This window comes from Pseudopipra pipra, chromosome 1 (genome assembly GCF_036250125.1).
Source record: "Pseudopipra pipra isolate bDixPip1 chromosome 1, bDixPip1.hap1, whole genome shotgun sequence".
NCBI lineage: Eukaryota > Metazoa > Chordata > Aves > Passeriformes > Pipridae > Pseudopipra > Pseudopipra pipra.
Genome location: NC_087549.1, coordinates 113,258,108 through 113,281,480, shown reverse-complemented (window position 1 = coordinate 113,281,480; position 23,373 = coordinate 113,258,108). Strand labels below are relative to the sequence as shown.

Here is a 23,373-nt window from a genome sequence, read left to right as displayed (position 1 = left end):
CGCAAGACAAAGTTATGATGGGCTCCACAGAAGCCCACTGCTCAGAAAGGCACAGTGAAATGCTTTGATCCAGCTGGACAATTAAGAAGTATTAAGATGGCGAGGAGGCAGGTGGAGCCATTCAACTAGAGAAACACAATTTAACATCTAGAAGAGAAATTACTACTTCTTTTTCTTCACGTCAGGTTCCCATAGTCCAAGTATACCTTCGTCCACTGCAGTACTTCATGATAAGAATACATTACACTTATTCCAGTCCTCCCAATGAAAAGTCTGTCTGCTTCATTAGGTTGTGAATTTTTCATTACTGGAAAGAAAATGAAAAGCATTTTTTAAAAAATTTTACATGTAAATGCAGTTTAAAAGAAATTAAATGCTTGAAAAACACAGTTGTGAAAATATCAAATCCGTTTTCTGAAATATTTACCATTAAAAGTAGTAACTCCTTAAGTCCTAACACTGGAAGTAGGGTAAGTAACTATAGTTTATTCAGACAGTATTTCATAGTAGTCTAAGTCATCTATAAAATAATTGGACATATAATGGCATAATTTAGCAACATCATTATTTGTAAAGTAAACTTTACATTTTCTGGCAACATGAAGAAATTTTGGTAATTGCAGAACTGAGTAATTACAAGTTTTTCCAAATGTATTGTACCACCTCTTTGGTCTCAACCCATTCAGGTGTGGGAATATTTTTTGTACCATTAGAAAATAAAAATAAATATTTTAAAATGTAGTGTTTATTTATCTTGTATTTGCAATTTCTATTTTTGTATATGCTTTCTAATGCATTTAATATATTAGCGCAGTAGTACATAAAAAATTGGGGGTGAGTGTTCAAAAATCTTTTACTGATGGAGGTGCCTATCAGTTTGGAGACCACTGCTCTAGGGAAGGCAGACTAAGTTCCAAGCTCTGCCAAAATATTCTCTCTGTGTCACAACTGGAAGCTGTGACAGCCATTTAGTAATACAGAAGTCTGTGGTCAGAAAGGTCATGTCACATATCTGGAATAAGTATTCATCATGTTTTAGTAGTTAATACAGGATGAAAAAGATCTGAGTTGTCCCTTATAAACACTTAAATATCCCACTGACACTTCACTGAGCCTCAGTAATTTGTGAGCTTATCAGGAAGAATGACACAGATATGCAAATGAAGGGGCATACGGAGGAAAGAGGCAACTAGAAGGTGTTTTGCGGACCCAGCACTTGGAGAAACTCTTGGTTCTTTTAGAGAATACTTCTAAAAATCCAAATTACTAAGGAAAAGCTATAAATTATGTATATTATGTAACCCTGTTCAAGGTGTTTTAAAATACACGACTATATATATATATTGACAAATCTAAAGTTTATTTACGTTATTAATAGTGTGACACTTCACATGACAATACTTAAATACATTTGCCTTTGTCCTGAGTATAGGCCATTCTTATTAAAAGACCACAAATTTTGGGTTCTCTTCTTGATTTCACAAAGATCAAGTGTTCCTCCTTCAGAATTTTCTTTTGACTTTAAGTGTAAGCTCTGTGGATTTTAATTCTAGTAGAAAATGGCTTCTACTGAACATTACAGCTGATTGCATTTGCAACTCAAGAAATTCTGAACACTGTAACATAAAATTAACTAATAATCATAAAACTACACAAAATAATTTTTTATCTCTTTTAAAACTCTACAAAGAAAAGGGATGAACAAAAAGCATTTATTGTATCTTAATTTTACCTGCATCAGCAAAATCACAGAAAGGAACTTCTGGTCTGTCTGACTCAGAATCTTTGGTTAGTATTTCAGCAATAGATAAAAATAATTTCTGAAAATCCTCAAAACATTCACATCCAGTTCTTGCATTAAGATACAAAGTTCCCAGCTTGGTCCAATCCCTTTTTTCCTTACAATGCTGTGAAGAGGGCAAGGGATAAAGATAAGCAAACCTGCTTCCAGAACACCAAACAGAAAATGTATTGAAATTTGAGAGGTACACCTGGGATAGACTAAAGCAGAAAAAAGATAGAGATGAAATGGTACTGGCAAGAACCTTCATGTTCATATGGCACAGTTTCATGTTGCCTAACTTGCATGGACTACTAATTACTTCTGTCCCTCAAGAAATAAAATTTCTTTTTTCATGTAATACCCCAACTGAGGAAGCTCATAACTTATGCATCTTATTTAAGAACTGGCATTCATCCAGTATTTACTGTCCTTTTTTTTTTGACATGATGCACACCGGATTTATGGTTATTTTCTATATGAGTCAGTCGTTTGCTTGTCAGATCACTTGGTAACTTTGGTGTTGAAGGAGTAAAAGAAGGTTCTTCCCTTCTTATATTTCGGTGTCTGGATTTGAGCACTGTGTGTGATAATATGTAAACCATAATTGAGCATAATAAGTAATCTGACCTTGAATATGAAACACACAAGTGTCCAACTAAAGAATGTTTTTACAGTATTTTCTTATTCTTTAAAATTCCTGTTTAATGTTGTCAAATGCAGCCTTTTACAATTGTGTGTTTTTATACTGGATGTGAATTCTATCTGCTAAATAATATAAATAAATTTTTGGTGAGGAATGATGCACCACTACCAACTACAAGCATAACAAACGTAAGGCATAGGAAATAACTGCTTAAAGTTATAAAATCTTTAAATCAGATGCAAAACCAAGATGCAAACTACAAGTATGTAAATTAAAATACTGACATCACAGAAAAGCCAAAGACAGTATTCCCTTGCATGTGAAGCCTTCCCAAACGTGGCTTTACATAAAAGCATTTGATCATAAGCTCAATATACTCAATAATAAAGCCCACTAATTTAGAAAGGTGTAGAAATTGCTATTTCTTGTACGTTTCAAAGGCATAGTTTAAGTATTCCAACAAATCTGAAGAATGCACATACTGTACCTGAATTTCATCTGCTGCTAAGTTGAAATCAAAAAGCCAGTTCTTTTCAAAATGGTGTCTTTCTCTAAATCTTCCATATGAAAAAAATATTAATACTTAATTTTAACACACCCTATTGAACTAAATTATGCACTAGCAGAAGAGAAACAACAAAAGACCATATATGAACAATAAATTGATCTGATTTTTGATTCTGTTTACTTCACATTACGCAAACTGCACACTGAAAACACTCATTTACAATCTTGCCACGGGAAGACAGTAAATGTATTAAACAAATAATTGAGCAGAGCTAGTTTTACAGAATATATTCCCTTGTCTCAGTTGAAGTGTAACTGAAAAGGTACAAATAAGACTTGCAAATCCAGTAAGTAAACACAGTACTGACAACTGCAAGTCACCTTCAAATACCTAGGAGCGAAACACTTTATTCTGATGCCACCACTGAAAGGATGGATACATCTACTCAGTGCAATGGTACCACGTAGAGGCGCATAACCTACACAGGGCACGTGCTAACACAAGTAACTGAAGTAGCACAGGTGCTCAGTCTTCATAGATACAGACCATTTCTCACCTTCAGCTGAACTCACATACATACTGAGGCAACCTGGAAGAAGTCATTACTTTGTGAATCAGATTCCCGATACAAAAAGTGATTAAAATGACCTCCAGCATTTGTGGTAAATTGCATAGGTAAAAAACAGAGATCCATGGCTGAAAGTACTCTATGGGAAAAGTATGCAAAAGCAGAAAATAATTTCTACAGTTCTTTCAGTTGGAACAGTGGTGGCTTGTTTTCAGATAGTAGATGCTGCATATTTGGTCTCCTCTAAGAATCAAAGGTATGTTTATGAATCACAAATTTAGTTTCTCAGTTTGCATGTGTGTATACGATGCAGATGATACAAAAAAGAAGAAGGATCACAATCTCGTTCAAGTGATGCACAGGTATCAACAGTTTTGGAACAGATTTGACATTTTGCCCAGCATAATCCAGCAGTACTTAAAAATGATCCTCCTCCCTAGCAGTGTTGGCACAAGTGTTTATCTAATCACACCATAAAGGAAACTAGAAAAGTACTTCAGATTGTAACTAATCCTCGTATTGTCTAGAAGGGTTATTTTTTGCAGAAGTACTGTTTGCTTATGTGGGCATAAATGTTACATTAAACCATGATGTTTTGAATTGGACTAGTTATATAAGCACAGCAGGGAGCAGATTGTACAATGACGGTTGATATGGAAAAAAAACAATAATCAGAATCTAAGTTTTGACTTAACATTCCTTGATCTTAGAAGCACAGTAGATTGACACCACTTTAAATACAATTAGGCATGATATGACAGTATTTTAACTCAAAGCATCTTTTAAAGATTTTACATAAATTTATAAAAATAGAATCTAAAACAGGAACTAGACAGATATAATTAGAAAAACAGTTCCTTAAAGACATACCTGGATTTTATGTTCAAAACAACACTTATTTCCCAACTAGAAACTTGCAATTGGTGAAGTAACTTAACAATATAGTCAAAATGGTCTAACTCAAGGAACATACCAGCATCAACGAGCTGTAATATCAAAAAAAAGTAAGAAAAGTAAGCATACAAAAAATTGTGTTCACTTAACGCATTTTCAGAGGTAAGTGGCAAACAACATTGGGAAAAACATGTCACAGTGAATCTTACTCAAAAAAGAATGGATTAAATAAAAACCCGTACAACCAATTCAGCTACTCACAATTAACACTTTTAATATTATTTCAGTACAATTTTTTTAAAGTAATGTGTTTGAGTTTTAAAACAGGGAAAGTATTTCAGAAATTCCAACAAGCAGCAGTAGTACAAACTCATACCTTACGAAAGGTACGGATTAATGTAGGCACAGCATCTTTTAAATTCAAAGAAGCCACTTGCTCAAAAACTTTCAGAAGAACATCTGTAGTTGGCTAATTTAAACAAAAAAAAAAAGCACTATCAGTTTTGCAATTCTGTTCAGTAACGAAGCTTAGAGATTTTATAATGGGAACTTTTGAACTGCTCCCCTCACCCAAGATTTGAGCACCAGAGTAAAGCCAAACTTATTAATACAAATGGCATAATACTCAAACTTGGAGTGTGGAGAAACTACGGAACAAAGATTTAAAAATATTCCAAAGTCACCTACCAGTGTCTTGATTTCCATGGTTACATTCAATATCCAAAATACCTCCTGCAACAAACAGTTCTTGAGCAGAGAAACAAGAAGATCATTCAACACTTGAGAAGTAAAATCCACACCAGGAACAACTCCTCTGTAATACCGCACAAATATTTGGACTGAAAAAGCAATTAAATTAATTTCACTTTGGGGTAACTGATGCTAACTATTTAAGCAAGTTATTTCCTTACATTTTAAATGCAGTGTAACAACCCTTAATTATCCAAGATATTATGGGACAGGGATATGGAGAAAAATGTGTGAAAGGATCCAGTTTGAATACAGTGTTAACCTTACTAGACCCAGACTGACTATCCTGAAATACCTCATATAATTGAACTGAACACTGTAAGCCCTGTAGATTTCAAGAAAGCTTAGCTGATTTGGTGCAGCACAAGAAGAATGCACAAAATCAGGTCAGATTTAGTATGTGCATCAAGGTAGTAAGGCCTTTCCAGATATGAAGCTCTAGAAAGTGAAGTGCAGTGTTATGGTGGATGGTTTTACAACCTGTTGCATAGCTAGCTTTCCTTGACAGACACGTACCATAGCTTGCTGGTACACAGTGTTACCCACATTAGAACACCCAATATTTTAACATGGGAACAATACAGCACAGGGTGCAACTGAGTCCTCCGTTCACATTCTGCTACACCCCGAGAAGCTCTCAAAAACTTAAGACTGCTCAAGACAGGTACAAAAGGAATCACTGTCCAGAGTGAAAAAAACCCAAATCAAAACAAAGTCCTTTCTGACTGAACTCAAAAGCTCAGATGGATCTGCATCAATTGCAGTTCTTAAAATGGGTTAATCATAATTGCCTGCATATATGGTAATGTGTAAGGACTAAACTAAAGCCGTTTGGGTGCAGTAGCAATACTTCAAGAGCTTCATTCTAAAGGTTTTGGGTTTGTGATGTTTGGCCAGGGTGTTCAAAAGCACCTTAACAAAATTTGAGTTCTGTTAGACATCCCCCCTGCCCCAGTCATGCATTTCTACTCTCAAATCTAGTTACAGTCAGGCTAGGTTCACTTTCTGTGGAAGTAAGTTTCTAACAACCTCCTGAGATAACTGTGTATTTAAATTTCTAGCCTGACTGGGAAATTTAAACACGACAATGCAGGGATTGAACATATTCATTTGAAATAGGAACTTCTTATTCACTGTTGAAGTGGTAACCATTTCTCTCTCGACAACCTGTTTTATTTGCTTTAAATAAGCTAAGTATCAAAGATACATCAACAGCTACTACTATACCATACCTGCACGTTTTAGGAGGCCTGGTTCTTTGATTTTAATGTATGTCCTAAGAATTGCCATGCAAATCTAGGAACAAAAAAAAAAAAAGGCAAAAAACCCTATAATGAAATGTTACCTCAGTTTATGCCAAACAAAAGAACTACCCACAAACATGACTTCCATTATGAAATGAGCTTTACACTGAAAATGCAGTTACTTCAAGATTACTGTTAATGTGGCAGACTGTAAACAAACAGAAAAAGGGAAGCAGAAAGGTTAAAGTGAAACGTGGTAAGAAAAATTACATGGAACGTACCAAGTAAGAAGTCAAAAAATCATCCAGATATGAAGACTGTAACACTGATTATCACAAAGAATCACTTATAAGGACACAGAACAAAAAACTCACTAACTTCATTTAATGAACCATTTCACCCCACACCCACTTAATTAAGAAAAAAAAAAGTCCACATGAGTTATTGGGTATTGGAACATTCTGTCAGCTTTGTGATACTTACACATTTTGCTCTACCTCTGCAGATGTAGAAAAAAAGACTACCGTGTTTAAATCTTAGAATTCCAAGTTAGGGAAAAACCCCACCCACCCTTTCAGATATCCTCTGTCACTTCTGGAACATTACAGTCTTTCTGCACAACAATGTAAATAGGTCATATTTAATACTATTTTGTGAAATAATGAAAAATCAAGAGACGGGGAATGCCCTAAATTAGTAGTCATGTTATTAAAAAATTGAGTCAGGTTTATTTTTACACGCAACTTAAAAATTACAGAGGATCCCCTCATGGAGTTTGTTACACAGCAAATGAACTATCATCAAAGCTAAAGACACTGGCTTGTGGCCAAGACATCTTTCTTTTTTTAAAACCATTAACCTGTTCAGATCATCAAACCCAAGAACATGAAAACTGTACGTCTAAGTATGTTAAATATAAATCTTACTGTTTTTACTTTGAAGCAGTATCATAATGTTATTGAACTATAGTCCAAGATACACCTTTCAGAAAATCATGTCATCATTAATATATGTGAAGTGTGACTTGACAGTGGGTTAACTCATTTAATCCAAATCTATAATCCCAGGTGGCTCAGGGCATTTCCAAAACAAACTTTCATAAGTGCTTATAGTACGGAAATTAGTTTCCTTTCTTTTGGAAGCTGTTTTTCTCCTTCCTTGGACTGACTCCCAAAAAAAGCCAAGATTGCATCTGGAGCTCTGACTGTTCCAAGTATTAGTGAAATTGCCTGGAAAACCCACTTGTTGTAGTATTTAATCATGGGACATGTGATATTACATTAGTAAAAGAAACTAAATGTGTTATTCCTTTACAGCTTCTAGAAGGCTTCAGTTGATTTAGCTGTTTCAATTTTAAAACTGCACATACAGACCATGTAAAAATCTGGGAATCTCTAAATTTTGAGTTAACTGTTAATATTTTGAACAAAGGTACATGAAAGAGATGATTCCTATTTTCAAAAGGTAGTATAAATCCCACTCTTCTGTCATCTGTCAGTTGATTCCATGACTTGTTCAACATGACAATTTAATAAAAACTATAATAAAAGACTGTGTATCTTATACAAGCAACCAGCTGTCCAGTAAAACACGGTCCTACCACAATAACACAGAGGTGCTTATTCAGAAGAACAAACACAGGAATGTATGAAATCCTTCAGCATCTTCCAGCCAGTGTACACTCTGATGTTTAATAAGGGAGAAAACCTCATGCTGCAGCCTTTTGCTCAGTGAGATCAAAACCATGATCCTTTTTACAGGCGATTCTCTTTGTGAACCCTGTGTAATCTTTAGGACGCACAGTCCCTACTAAATGTGGCTGAAACCAATCAACAAGCTCAAAAGTCATTTAACGGCTGTTAGAGACAGTAACAGAAGGACAGTGTAAAGTCTAATTTCTTTAAAAATCCAGATTAAAAAAACTAAACCAAACCCCCACCACAACAGAAGTATATACTCAAGGCCCCAAAGCTGCAAGACAACACTAATGAAGACAGAAATCCTGCTATTTTATATGCTGTTTGCTTCCAGTTAGAGGTTCATATGATCAAAGAAAAAGCAAGTACGAAGCCACAAAAAGTAATAATTTCTTTAGTGGATACAAGTCAAAATAAATGAGTAAGGTGCACAAAGCTAAAATAAAATGAGAGAGAAAAATACAGCTTCCATAAAGACATGTTTTCAAACCACTTATTTAACCATGCCATTATTATCTGTGCTACACTCTGAAGTGCCTTTTGAGCAAAACAATTTACTGTATTATGCCCACTGTCTCTTGCCCTTTCACTGTGCACCACTGAGAAGAGTCCAGCTTCATCTTCTTTATCCTCTCTCCATCAGACACTGATACATATTGTTAAGATCTGCCCTCCCTTCAAATACTTCAGGGAGTATTTAAAACACAGTCTTAATATAAGTTTTGTTTACTTAGCCTAGTACACTGTTTGAAATTAAAGGCATCTTAAAAAAAAAAACCAAACCCAAAACCAGTAACTTGTACAACTTGCTGAGCAAAAGAGTATGCTGATTTTCAAACCATATGATGTTTTTATAAATTAAATCATTGCTGTGTTGTGTGATCAATCATGGCTATAAAGTGTTAAATACTAGGAAGTTATGTCTTAAAGCATCAACCATTTACCTAATGAAAAGGAAAGAATATCCATTATGGGGAAAGGTACTTCTCTTCAAAAACTCCAGTAACAATCATCACTGGAAACAAAGCATTAAGCAAGTGGACTACCAGTCTGCACAGCAGTTCCTGGAGAGATGTATTTCTCCTGTATATGACTGGATGACTTTTTTACTTTACCTGTTTTCCACTGATGTACTTTGGTGCCACCATGAGGTGCTAGGCCTATTATCGTTTGGAAATGGACAGGTCTATAAATATAAATAAATATAAACCAAACAAAACTCAAAGTATACTTTCAGACTACCAGTAAAGTTTGGCTAGGTTTGGTGGGCAAAACAGTAAAATTGTGCTGGACTGCTGCACCACTAGTAAAATTAAATGGAATGGATTTTTACTAGTTTGGGGCAAATAATTCTTTTAGGTGGCTGTATATAATGAAGCATTACAAACCACATTAATTCATATAAACTAGCTGAAAATTACTAATATTCACTACAGCCTGCCGAAGATACTTCACAATTGAGGAAAAGGGAAAATGTCCCATACAAAACTACTCTCAAATTATCTTACTATCTTTAAGATGTAATATAAATTTTCAAAGGGTTTACAAAGCATTAGCAGAAAGTAAAGCAGCTTTTCCAGACATAGAAAGGAATAGAGAAAACATCAAGAAAAATAAAACTGAATTACACTGATGTATTTTAAAAATTCTGATGCAGAAGATGGATAAGCTTCTTTAGATGTTACTTTTTTTTTAGTAATTATGTCTAACAGGTTCAATACAAGTTATTTTTTACATTTTGATTCTGAAATGTCTTACTGACACTAACGATGAAACTGCACTCATACCAAGAAGATGGCAGATAAGAAATATATCTTGTAATGTCTGATGAGGACAAGTTTAGGCATTTTTCTTTGTTTATCTGTTTTGACATTTTTGTTTGCTTCCAAGTGACTTACAAAATCACCTGAGTCTTGGTTTCATACAGCCAATTCCAAAATCTTATTACATGACTGCACAATTAGCTTGCCTTGCACAGTTCTTGGACGTATTACAGACTCACAATGTCTCTGTTAAAAGGTTTGAAAACATATCTACTTTGCCCATCACTGGAAAACTATTTTTGCTTGCAAATATTATGTGAATTGTTGCTCCATTTAAAGAGATTACAGCATCTTTAAACAAACATGCCCATACTCCAAAAAACATGCAGGAAGTCATATACCATGGATAGCTTTTGACAATACATACAAAGTCTCTGCAAAGGTTTGCTGAAAGTCTCTGATGCTCAGGATAGAAATGTCTCAGAATCTGTGCAATCTACTACTCTATATCTGCACAGCCTAGTTCTTGCTCTTTTGCTGATGACTGTTCTCTTTAAAAGTCTGCTAGCTCAAAATTGCACCATGCTTTAAAAAAATAACTTAAGAGACCTTGAGAGAAAGGTTTTCTGGACATTTTTTTCATCCATCAATCTCTGAAGTTTATTCCCTTTCCATATATAAATAAAGGAGATTATGTTTTGCATTTAGAGTGTTCACACAACCTGTTCCTAACTTCAACAAAACTTGTTACCTTTTCATCCCCTTGCTCGGGGACATGGGAGAACCGACATCTTGCTCTTGTACACCCACGTGAAGTCATGAAATAGTATCTGCAGTATTTACGGGGCAAGTCAAGTGCATCGAGGATCTGTTGGACTGAATGAGAAGCCTGAAATAAAATAAAATTGCAACAAGCTGAAGAGAACAAACAAGTAGTACTTTTTGAAAGCAAACATGCTCTTTTTTTCTGAGAATTTCAAAATAACTACAAATTATAAAGAAAAGCAAAAAATGTGGGATCTATAATAAAACCTCTGAAACAATCCTCATGTCTATATTGTCCTTGCAGCATTTCAAAGGGGACAAAGATCAATCTTGTCATGTCGTGTTAATGTTTAACACAAAAAAAGCCTGTCCTGAAGACCACAGACAGGGACAGTGTAAGAATTGCTAAATGAGATGGCCAATGAGTAGAGGGGAGGAAGAAAGAGAAAGGTGACAAGCTCCTGCATGGCTCTGAGTAGCAGTCTGAGAATTCTGGGGCATCAATTTCCTTTACCCTTTTTCAGTGCCCAGCATGATGGATAACGCAGGCTGTCTTAAACATGTGAAACCTTGTCTGCTTTTCAGTTCTATAAAAAATGATAAAGTAATAAGCATTTTTAAATTTTGCTTAAGCTGGAAGTAATATCAAGAAATTGAAGAGTTGTCCCATCATCACTGATTTTGTTCTCAGAAACTGTATTTACTCAGTGACAATATCTTTAAGGTGTAGAAACATAAACTCACATAGATTCATAATTTCTGACTCCATATATGGAGAACTGTCTGAATATTCATAAGAAATTTAGTGCCAAAGGATCAGAAATCAAAGATTTAATAACTCACAGTTGCATTTTTCTCCATCTTCCATGGCTCAAAATCTCTAAAATTCTTCAATGTCTGTAAAGGACTTTTTCCTGATGGTTTGTAAACTAAAAATTAGGATGAGGGCAATAAATGGATCACATAATAAAAAAGAATCATACTGAAACCACTCCAATTTATCATATTTTCCTTTATATCTATAGTTCCTTCAAGTCACTGCAATGATTAATGGAAATTTGATTAATACAGTCTAAAGCCAGTAATTTAAGTTACAGTTTTCTTAATTATCCCAGAAGTGAGACTTTACACAAACTTCAAGAGTAAGCACATTTAGTTTAAAAACTTCACTGCTTTATCCAAGGTTCCTAGTCTCTAACTTATAGAGATAAGAAATGGAATAAAAATATCCAGAAGTTTAAATTTCAAAAGGAAAAATAACCCACCCACTTTATCAGTAATCTTTGTGTTCCAACATCACTAGCCATAAATTTAAACTGTTTTTTTCAGAATTGAAAGAAAACCTTTCATATTCTTATGTTTTAAGCAGAGCAGCAGCAAACTTAAGCCCAATGCAAATTACTGGTTTCTTTACCATGAAACTTAGTTTTATAACTTTAATTATTATTGAATAACAGATTTCTTTCTTTGAAAAATGAATAATGTTAATGGAAGATAAAAGTTCAAATTTTCAACTCCATATCTAAAGAGAAATAAGAGCTTTTGAAAGCCTTGCTTTCTAGGGTTCCCATCTAGCCCCTCCAAAGGAATGGCTGTTCAAAAGACAGGGTGCTTAGCCCTTTCTGACAAACTATAGTTACTAAAGAGCATGAAATAATAAATGTTCTACTAGAGACTTGCACTAGGTACATGGTTCTTATTCTGCATGTCTTTCTACACAGATAGGGCTATCCCAGGATAGGAAGGAGAAACCTAAGGTTGAATAATTAAATATTTAATGTTACATACTGTCACAGTTGCAAAACTTTGTGCAGTGATGGAGGGCAATTTGATAAATTCAGGATGGATACAGCTAGTGATAAGAAAGACCAAGAAAACAGCCAACCACTAGCTGCAGAAAAACAGCACTAGGAACTTGATCTCAGAAGTCTTTCCTACAGATTCTTGCCATCCCCAAAGCATAGAGTTTCTGATCGGGTCCCTTCTAGAGTTTGTATTCTCCTTGCTGACTGTAGGTCACACTTGTAGGGAAGATGGTACTAAAGTGAAATAGTCAACTCTGCCTGCACAGTTCTGGGAATAAATGGCTGTTTTGCCCTGTCCTAGCACAGAACTCTTGCTTTGGCAACTGTTTTGAATGATTTTAAGACAGAAGATTTAGAAGAACTCTTCTGAAGATGTATACATTTTAAGGCCAAAGACACGAGCAGTTTCAAACAACTGGAGTCGAAGAAGTATTATTTCACAGTTTCTTTTTATAGCATGTTTCTTTGCACTTCCTGAAAATATTGTTAAACGACATGACGATAAAATCGTTCTACAAGCTCAGACTAGCATCAGAATTTGAAACTAAGCAAGAATCTCTGTCACTGATCTAAATTCAGAAAATCCATGTTTATAAATATCTATATTAATCAATAATTCTAAAAACATTGATTCCCAAAGCAGCTGTTGCAAAGGAACAGAATACAGTACCTATCCATAAGTAATCAATTCCTGGTTTTCTCTATCTTGTACGCCAAATAAACCATGCATTTATGTAAAGCTAAATGTCAGATTTGTTATGTGCAGTGACTACAGTTCCATTACATTATGATTTCCCTGGTGGCAGAGATGCTGAAGAGGTATCTGTCCCAGGTGTGCAATACACTGAACATGAAAGTGCTATTTATTAAATCTACATAATTTCCTTGATCCAGCCTAGCACATGCCTCACAAACATTTGAATTGGCATAAACAACAAAATTATGACCTTCAGCAAAGTGGGTAAATCACTTTAGCAAGTTTAGTTAACAACAACCAACCAAGAAGACCTGCAGTCATGTTCTCTGACCAGAGAAAAACAAGTTACCTGCTGATGACATGGCTCAAACATAACGCATCAAACTACTAAGAACGCAGGCACTGCTGTACTATTAAAGTATCTGACAACCATAAATACCAAGATAGAATGACTGCTATTTGGCCCTACCAAATAGAATTCTGCTAAAAACCAAACCAAAACCCCTCACTAACCTATCATATGAGAGCTTGCAGCTTTGCTTTTATATATGCAATCTAAAATTCCAACCAACACCTTCAGGAAATGAAGACTATCCGTAAGATTTTATAAGTAAATAAAGCACATGAAAAAATAAATTCTGGAGGGTACAACAATACAGCACACAATACCATTTGTCCAGGATTTCAACACTGTAGCTTCACTGAAGATATTTACTTTCGGGTCATTCAGTGGTGATCCTGATAGCAATTCACAGTTCACAAGATCTTTGTATTTACAGTCACTGTTGAGTATTAAAAAAAAATTTTAAAAATTCTTTAAGTAAACAGGTGCTTCTCTCATATACTGCATGCCTAAAAAGACAGATTAAGTATATAAAACATGAGAATTTCTTCCACAATTTATACAACACTTCGAAATTTGCTGTAAATTTAAAAAGCCAGCAGTCCCAGCAACTTGACTTTCATTACTCACATTGCCTGGTCCGATATGATTATCATCTTAGCTCATATTGTTCTGTCCTGAAGCATAACCATATGAAACTCAATAAATAAGTAGAAAAGGCACCCATGTACCACTTTTTTTTTTTTTTCCCCCCACTATGCTGACAGGAAGACTGAGATGATTTTTGTCATCTCTGAAGAAGCTGTTTACCATAGTCTGTTATGTAATATCTGCCAAAGAAGTAAACCACAAAGCTTTTCAAATTACATTTGAAGAGCCGACTGTTTTCTTTTCTAAAACCTGATTTTACTGGGCAGAAGATTTAGGTGATTTCAAAGGGAACTCCAATACAGGATTGTTCTGCCTTTAACTATCCCAAATACGTTCATTCCAGATAATTTAACTGCTAAAATGTGACACTTTCAAAAATAATCAAAAATATTGTTAGCCAAATACTTGGTATTCTCTTTCTTATTTGGAATCAAAACCACAGGAAAAAAAATCATCCCCTTTCATGAGTTCTTCCTCCCCTCCCCCTTTCAATTAAGAATCCTGGTCCAGTACAAAGGACATTTCACTCTGCTTGCCTCTCTATAGAGACAGAAGCAGAGTTGCTATCCCCTATGAGGGGCACATTCTAGCTATTTACACAGCCAAGATAATTTGAATTGTTCCTAAAGTGCAGGCTGTTTTTAATAAATTTGAAATGAAAATGCTGTGGCAGAGAAGACGAAATTCCATCTAATAAACCCAAATTTTTCAGGATCAGTCTTTATTTTTAAATGCATTGGGTTGGTTTCCAGAGGAAAAAAAAAATCTGCAGATTTAGTTACTCAGAAATTTCAAGTTACCATGTAAATTTTTTTTTATACTTCCTTGTGATGCCAGCCTCAGGTCTGACAACAGGATTTTCATAGTAACTTACCTTCAGGATAACAATCTCAGGTCTCTTTTTAATCTAGACATGAAACTACACACAATTTTGCCATGGATTGTAAACTATATAGCTCTGCAATCAATTTATTTTTTTAAGTAACAGCATCACTAGAAGTAAAGTTTGCTAAGTAAGAACAGCAACTCTGTTTTCTTCTACATGAAACTCTGCAATGGTAACATTTTTGAGTAAAACTAGAGAAAACAGTTTGACTCCAAATGAAGGCTCTTTAACCACACAGAGTGCTGCATTTCAACTAAAGTAGTGAAGTAATGCAGAATCACTTGCACAAACATATTTTAATCAGCATAATCTTCTTATTCTATAGCATAAAGAAGGTAAATTCAAACAATATTTTACCAGGAGGAGGAGTTTGGAGCTCTCTAGTGGATTAATGAAAACATGCAGTATTCTCCACTAACAGACTTCTTTATGGCACACCTCACACCTCTCACAGATTGTGACTGGTGTTGGAAAAAAAACAATACTCTCTATGTCACCTAAGGTTTCTTGATTATTTTGAAAATTACTCTGTGTCCTGGTTCTGGTCAGGACAGGGTTAACTTTTACAGTAGAAAAACTGTATTAAATACTGATGGTGTTTTGGTAAAAACATCATGTTTTGTTTGTACAGTAACTAGGGAACACCACAGGTTACATGAAGGACATTATATATACCTTTTTTCAGCTTCACTCTTTTTTTCTTGTTTAACATCAGGCACTCCATCTGCAAACTTGAACTGAAGATATTTAAAAGTTATTTTCAGGTACAGCCAAGCACTACTAAGCCTGTTATGCTTTACTCTACAGACTTAAAACTGTTAGTGATTATTGAAAGGTGTGATAATATAGCCTTGACTGTAGAAACTGTAATTTGGATTGTAGGGTTACTCTTACAACACGTTTTAAAATGGATATATTGCCATTATGCTCTTGATCTTTAAAATGGTGACTGCTAACTGGAAAAAAAGCAATGTGACCATCTTGACTTCTCTGCTCCCACTGATAATCCCAGAAATTTTTAGGCCTACTGCCCAATTTTAACTGCGCCTGACAGATGCGTAGAAACCCCCAAAAGACTTCATCATGAAACCCACTTCATCAAGTTTGATGAAATTTAAAGCTGTACCAGGGAGGAATTTAAGGCTTTTGCTCAGCTATATACCATGTTGTATAGTTAAAAAATCCCCAATGATATGGAGAAAATAGACAGCGCCAAATATATTTGGGGGTAAGAATTTGAATGGACTAATACAGAACAAAGTCATGGAATCCTGGCTTTGTTTTGTTCATTACTCATGGAAGTAACTGGAACTTCACAATCTATCACAAATTTATGACAGCCAAAGAATTAGACATAGATGCACTCTCATCAGATTTCCAAACTTCATTTTAGCAGTTCCCCAAATGTTTATAGCACTTTCTCCACGGTTAGTCTTCGTCCTTCTCACAGGATTATCAATTGGAAAAGCCATCAAAAAAGCAAAATACAAAAATCACCCCAAATGGTAGAGTACTTGCAACAAGTGTTCTGCCATTGCATTCCCTGCCCAAGTCGGCACAGTTAGTTTTCTGTCCACATACAGAACAGCAGGACACTGGTTTTATAAAGACAACACTATGAAGCAGCCCAGCTGGGACTGACCTGGCAATATTGCAACAAGTACTACACCTTCAGCAAACTGTACTATCTGACAGACCCTTTTAGATTCTCTAAGAGATCAAGGAACAAAGTGGTGCTGTTAACTCTGTGAATCAGATGTTAGCAGCCCAAATTCCATTCACTGAAGGAAATGTTTCTATTCTTCTAAATAATGATTTTGAAAAGGAGATCAATTCTCTTCTGTTTGATTAACTGATTACTTATCAATTTTTAACCATGTGAATTTTAACTTACCCAGTATAAACCATTATCCACTCTTGAAGCAGTGGAAAACAGTAAATGCTATCAGCAGCTGTGTCTGAGTGGCAGAGAGATGTAAATTCCAATCCCTTATTAAAGAAGTAAACACTATAAAACTTCAGCAAGTATTAAAAGACTTAGACTTATTATTTAGAAGAAAGAGGACAGAGACAGTAGAAAGGTCAGATAAAGTCAGTAAGCATGAAAATGTCTTAACATTCCCTTCTGAACTGCCAGGAAGTCAGTATGTTAATATAATGGCCCCTTTGCCCATGTAATGAGGCACAGAAGGATCGTCCTTGGAAGCATAATGGCTGTGCAGCTCCCCAGCTTTCCAACACCATGCCATCCTTTACAGATTATGTGGTGAGAAGCATTTAACAGCAACTTTTAAAACTAGATATGTCATGTAAAATGTCACATGCACAGTAGTACTCTTAGGTGTTCACTGGAACAGTAATTTTCATACTGTTGGTGGTACAGCATTAACAACTGATATAACAATATCCTGTTTCATTTCAAATGTGAACATGAATTATTAGTAACAACAAAAAAATAAAGCACAAATTACATTGTCAATGGCACAGAAATCTATGAAATGCTAATATTCTTTTTATTACAGGAAATTAAGAATTTTGTCGATAAAACAACATTAGTAATTGAAATTACCCAATTATGTGGACTGCAATTTCTTAAACTATTTAAGGAGAGAAAACATAATTTCTCAGTACCTTTTCATTCACATCAAAACTCTTCAAAAGTTCATCCAGTTCACTTGGTCGCCCATCTTTAAGAAAGTCCTCAGTAACATCTCCCAAAGGACTGCTTCCTCTGGAGGAGTTGTGCGTTTTAAAATCTTCAGCTAAAAATGCATAAACACATTGCTTTATGTGTTTCCCATGCTAAATACTACAAAGTCTGACATTTACGAACTCCTAGGACTTCCTAAATGTGAAGTTTATAAGGAAAAATAGTTCACGTTTAAGACAGGAACCATTTCAAATAAATATTAAGCTGAATCTGCAATTAAAATTCTATCCAGGCTCTATGTACTATAATGGTCCCTGTAGAACAGTACAACAGGTTTATTTATAGAATATTGAATTCAGTATTTTAGAAATAAATTCAGTTAAGCTTTTTTATTAAAACCCAGCCAAAGATATGTGTGGTAACTTGCTATGCAAAAAGACTTAGCCTTTGCTAGAAAAGGGCATAAATTAAACGTAATGATACGATGCTCTGAGAAACTCCAAATTCCTGTAATACAGTAAACTCAGTAAGAATTCAGTGTCAGGAAATTTCAGCACCTTTTGCAGATGCCACAGGAAATTAATAAAACACCTGACTGCAACTTCCTGAAGCAGCTGTTTATGTACAACAGCAGAGTTCTGCATCGAAAAGAAATTCACATGAATTAAATTCCAACTGCACTGCATTGTCCAGATGCAGGAAGAAAGAATCAGATTAATACTGGAAAGGCTTTTGTCTTATAGTGACTGATCTCTGTATGATCACCAGTACAAGACACATCTGGTAAAAGACAACGTACATAAGATTTCCACTTACAAGGTAAAGAGGATTGATGTCATCCTGAGTACTTTAATGGTAGTATTTTTTTCCCTGCTTAGATGGTGAAGCCACTGAAGCATGCAGCCATGACCTCACTAAGTAACACATGACACCAGAACAGTAACTTATTTTATTTACAAAGCAGTAAATAATTTTATTTACTAAATAAAATAATGCTAAATAATGCATAAATAGTCAGTAATTACCAAACCCAAGCAATTTTTTTTGTTCTGTGAGGATCTTTTTTAAAAGTCATATATTAAACATTAAGTGCATATTCATCTAAGAGTGTGATGTGATCCTAAGTTTCTCAGATCTGGGAAGGACTTACTGAAACCTTTTTCTTTATTTTAAGCACCACAAAAAGAATTAAAGACTCTAAGCCTCAAACTTCACCAGTACACGAAGTTAAACAACAAAGAAAATGCAGAAGTTACTAAGCGTACAGGACTTGCTCCCAGGTTTGGTTTCAGTCATCTCAGTATTGCAGATGCATGGCTTTTTACATCACCACAGGCCTAACTGTACACTTCCTCCTCAGGGAATTTCTGTCTGTTTTTTAGCATCTGAGCTCTTAAAACCTCATTACCTTTTATTTTGCCTTCTAATCCCTGAAGCCTGAAACCTTCCCTCCCCCAGATAGTCACCAGCCCCTCCTTTCTCTCCAGGAGACTAGATCTGCCCAAACCACTCCTTCTAGATGAACATAAATCATTGACGTGGAAAACTAGCACAAGAGGTACTGTCACAGACATCTTGCAAGCCTGCAGCGAAATCAACACATAATGTCAGAATGTCACATTAACAGTAAGTTGACAAACTGATACCAGAAAGGGAAATACTGTGAACTTTCAAAACCAGTCTCAGCACTCTGTGTGTTCTCCACTAGGCCAAAAACGCGCTTCTGTTCAAAGTCAAAATCCTGTTCCTCCAGCCTATCTAATATATAGATATAATATATCAGATATAATTGAAAAGTAGGTCTGGTATGTAAGCTGTAGAAAACAAAACAAATCACATTCATATGCTGCCTAGCTGGACTGTTATGCTTTAAATAGGAAGAAAAAAAACCCCCATTAAGTCAGAATTAACCTTCTCTCATTAAAAAAAAAAGCATCCTTTAACAACACAACAGCGTCTCAGAAGAATGAGCAAAGCATCCACAAAAAGACCAAAAGGACAACCTGGAAAAAAAAATGATTACAAAATTTTGTGTGCTGATGAACACAAGAGAACAGCCAACTCTAAAGGTGAGCCAGACTCCAAAGCAGTATCACAGTACTCAGTGTCCTACTATAATCTCAACTACCAGAATTCCTAAAGTATCAGAGAGATGTCAAGAAAAGCTCATTAACAAAAAAACCCAACCAAACAAAAAACCCCAACCCCCAGTACTACCAACAGACAGGTATTACAGAGAAGTAGATCCCTATATTACTCAGGTTTGTACCATTTCGAAAGACATCAATTTTAGACACATTAGGACACAAACTGCCATTACAATAAAAAGATATTACAGGAACTGACAAGTCTAGGTTTTGCCACAAAACATCTTTGAGGTTACTTTCACGTTCTGATTACGTATGAAAAAATTTCCTATGACTCTCACCTTTTAGCACCAAATCACAGGAATTTTCAGTATCATTTGATATTCCAAATTCTTGCTTGCATCTGTTTTGAACAAAAAGAGTATTTAAGATTTCCATCTTGAACAAAAACAAAATTAATGTACCACTTACATTAAGGTTCTCAGTTCTCTCTGTCCATAGTTTTAGCTATGGATAGAATCCTTACATACAACACACAAAGCACATAAATACAAAGTAAGACTGTTCTTAACTTTTGGCTTTCTTATGTCCACCCCTACAGGTATACGCCTTTACATGTTAAGTAAAACCAAGACATTTCAAATCCCCAAATTTTCAGTAAAAGCTCATTATCTCATTTAATTAATAAAATTAGGAAATTATGGAAATACTGTGCTAATGAGCCAATTAATGAGTTTCTAAAAAATGAGATTTATAGCATTTTTATATTTGAGACCAGAGTAAATTTATATTCAAGAACATGCTAACTGAATCAAACAATTCAGGACATACACACACAGAGCCTTTGCTGAACCTTCCTGAATAAAGACAGGATCTGTTTGTTCTACTTAAACCTACTTTTTCACAGATACCAGTTCTGGGCATATGCACAAGTATAATTACAGTAGTTCAGAAATTTTAAGTCGGAAATGTGCAGCAACAGCCAAATCAAACCAGAACAAGACTTACCTGAATTTTGGACCTCAATCACTGTTCTGACCAGCTTTTGAAGGACAAGTGCTCTCGAAACTGGTGTTTTGACAAGCTGTTAAATCTCAGATTTTTGTTGTTGGAAGAACACTACAAACTAAGACACCAGTTGTTTCCTTTACATTGCTGTTAAACTCACAAGTAACACTCAACACATTTTTAAAAAGCTTTTTAACAACCCAGCTATACTTTTCAGCATAAGTTGCTTCTAGCAGAAACACAGTTCTTGCTGGTCTGTACCAATGCCAGGCTAAAATACCAGTACATAAAAAGTAACGTACTAAAGTCCATTCCCATGCATACATGTACTAAATAGCTTTAGCAAAGATCTAGATTCTTTCTGTGATCATGCTCTTATTAAACTGAAGGTAAATCGTAACAGAAGCCATGTATTGATAACAGCTAAAGGAAATACTCAGCTTGCATTAATCTTCTATCTAAAATCACCTAGATGACATTCATCTAGAAGCAAACAGCTAACATTACCCAAATGTTAAACAAAACCTGTATATAAACTAATATTTATACAAGTTAGAGATGCTTTAGAATAGCAGAGTTCTGACTCCTCGTTCTACCTGAACAGACTGGTGTTAGAAACTAATACTGCAACAAAGCAAAACTGAGGATGCATAAAATAAGAAGCCAAACAAGAAAACACAGACAGTAGTCTAGACCATATCTAAAGAAAAAAATAAGAACACGAACAGAGTCAGTATTTTAAAATATGTAGTATGATGTGAGTGTAATTCTAACAGCATAATCGCTTTTTTTTTTAGTTGGCCAAACAAAGTTGAAGTGCCAGTTGTATTTGGTGAAAGTCAACAAAATAAACTCCCAGTATGAACTGGCCATGATCTGGTATTATCTGGGGATACCATAGTTTTATCAGTTAGTTTATGATAAGGTCTACTGCCTTATTTTAATGTTCTTAAATTCAATTCATTAATATGTTCCTGACTGTTACCAACAATGACTAGTCATCATCTAATGATCTTTGCATCAAATTATGGAAGGCAAAAACAAAAATAAGAGAATTTTGCCTGCCTGTTTCTTTAGCAAATTAAGGGGAAATTCTAAGAAACAAGAACCATGTATTTTTATTTTCCTTGGCTAATGGTGAACAAATTCACAAGGATATCAGAAGAAAGCTGAAATTATGACTTCAAACAAGTTCATTTTTCATCTATCTAATGATCTCTAATGTTGCTCTAAGTCAATGTAATAACTAATTAAAGGAAGTATTTGCCCTTCCCTACAAAGTAAATTGCAAACCATATTATCATAAACAATACATGAGCGTAAAGGGCTCAGAAGTTCTGGTCCTCCAGTCTGTGCAACAACTGTCTGAACAGTCAGTTGGAACCCACCTCCGGACAGACATTATTACCCTAGGTAATAATGCAAAATGTACAAATACAGCAAATACTAATTCTGATATACAAAGATATCATAGACACTGTACCCAAAATGAATACTCATTCTAATAAATTTACTATGACACAGCCTAGCTGCTTCTCAAGAAAGTTGGACGTTGCTACTACAGACTTGTCCTGTTCTCCAGAGGCTTGTTTTGGCAGAAATTTTATTCTTTTATCATCTGAAAGTTTTATATTCTTATGTCCAAAACGCTGTTCATCACCACAAAAAAGATTTCTTTCCGCTTTTGCACACGGGAGTAGGAAAGCAGAGAGTAAAAAAAAAAAAAAAAAACAAAACAGAATGTATTTATAAGGTGGTTGGTACAACACCGAAAATAATTAAAACATTACACAAAATACAGATAACATAAAGCCACCCAGAAAGAGCACACAAAGAAAATTAAAACACCCATCCCAATAAGAAAACTAATTTTCAGAGGAAAAGCTTGTTTTATTTTCTATCTAGACTTTGCGTTTTCCTTTGTAAGATGAAAAATTCAATCTTAAAACTCTTCCACTGAACACAAGTATCAAACCTTAGAGAGAAAACAGACTAGACAGTCGATGAGTTCATCTACTCCACGAAGAACTACTACCTCGTTTACAAAAGTCTGTTTCTACTTTAAACTTCTCTTCCTCTTTCAGTGACTTTTACTATCATCTCAAAACCCAGAAAAACATTAATACCTAATGATTTACACCGGGAACTTGTTGAATAAAGATGCAGGATCATAAACATCTGTAACACTTTAGCCAAGTTATGCATTTGAAAACTATTCACATGTCTGGGGATAGGAGAAAAATACTGAAGGAGAATGGCAGAATGGAATACTACTGTAGGGACAACCATTTACTCTTACAGATCCAGCAAAAAAATAAGCTATCTAGAAAGTAATAACATTTCTAAGTATTATACCACTTTACAAATAAGAAAAATGCCCCCAAAAATCTGCTATCTCAAATCAGGTCATATTAAGAATATTACTTCCAATTATCTTTGTTTATATTTTCATATTTTACTTCACTTGGTCTAAATCAGTCCTTTAGGACTATGTTTTACTTCAATCCAGTTTATCCAAGCTCTTATGAAGAACAAATTAATTTATCTGCATTCAGAATACTGACATAGCTTAATCAAATTTGACACTTAGAAGCAACCCAGAAATTATTCTTTAAAGAAGCCTGACCACTA

At 34.9% G+C, this 23,373-nt stretch overlaps 1 protein-coding gene across 5 annotated transcripts in view; it reads right to left on the bottom strand.

The window, feature by feature from the left end:
* The window catches only part of TOPAZ1 (testis and ovary specific TOPAZ 1), a 40,748-nt gene that overhangs the window by 11,660 nt on the left and 5,715 nt on the right, over positions 1-23,373 (bottom strand). For 3 of the 5 annotated variants that reach the window (XM_064672199.1, XM_064672180.1, XM_064672188.1), the window contains exons 3-15: positions 20,076-20,137; positions 17,629-17,759; positions 15,673-15,734; positions 13,787-13,899; positions 11,459-11,544; positions 10,602-10,739; positions 6,379-6,442; positions 5,084-5,235; positions 4,773-4,865; positions 4,373-4,488; positions 2,914-2,983; positions 1,733-1,907; positions 207-307 (exon numbers count right to left, since the gene is read on the bottom strand). In XM_064672199.1, coding sequence (XP_064528269.1) covers positions 207-307; positions 1,733-1,907; positions 2,914-2,983; positions 4,373-4,488; positions 4,773-4,865; positions 5,084-5,235; positions 6,379-6,442; positions 10,602-10,739; positions 11,459-11,544; positions 13,787-13,899; positions 15,673-15,734; positions 17,629-17,759; positions 20,076-20,137 — 1,363 coding nt within the window. Of the gene's footprint in view, positions 1-206; positions 308-1,732; positions 1,908-2,913; positions 2,984-4,372; positions 4,489-4,772; positions 4,866-5,083; positions 5,236-6,378; positions 6,443-10,601; positions 10,740-11,458; positions 11,545-13,786; positions 13,900-15,672; positions 15,735-17,628; positions 17,760-20,075; positions 20,138-23,373 lie in introns of those variants that run through there. The other 2 variants (XM_064672192.1, XR_010434563.1) reach the window with 2 other exon arrangements.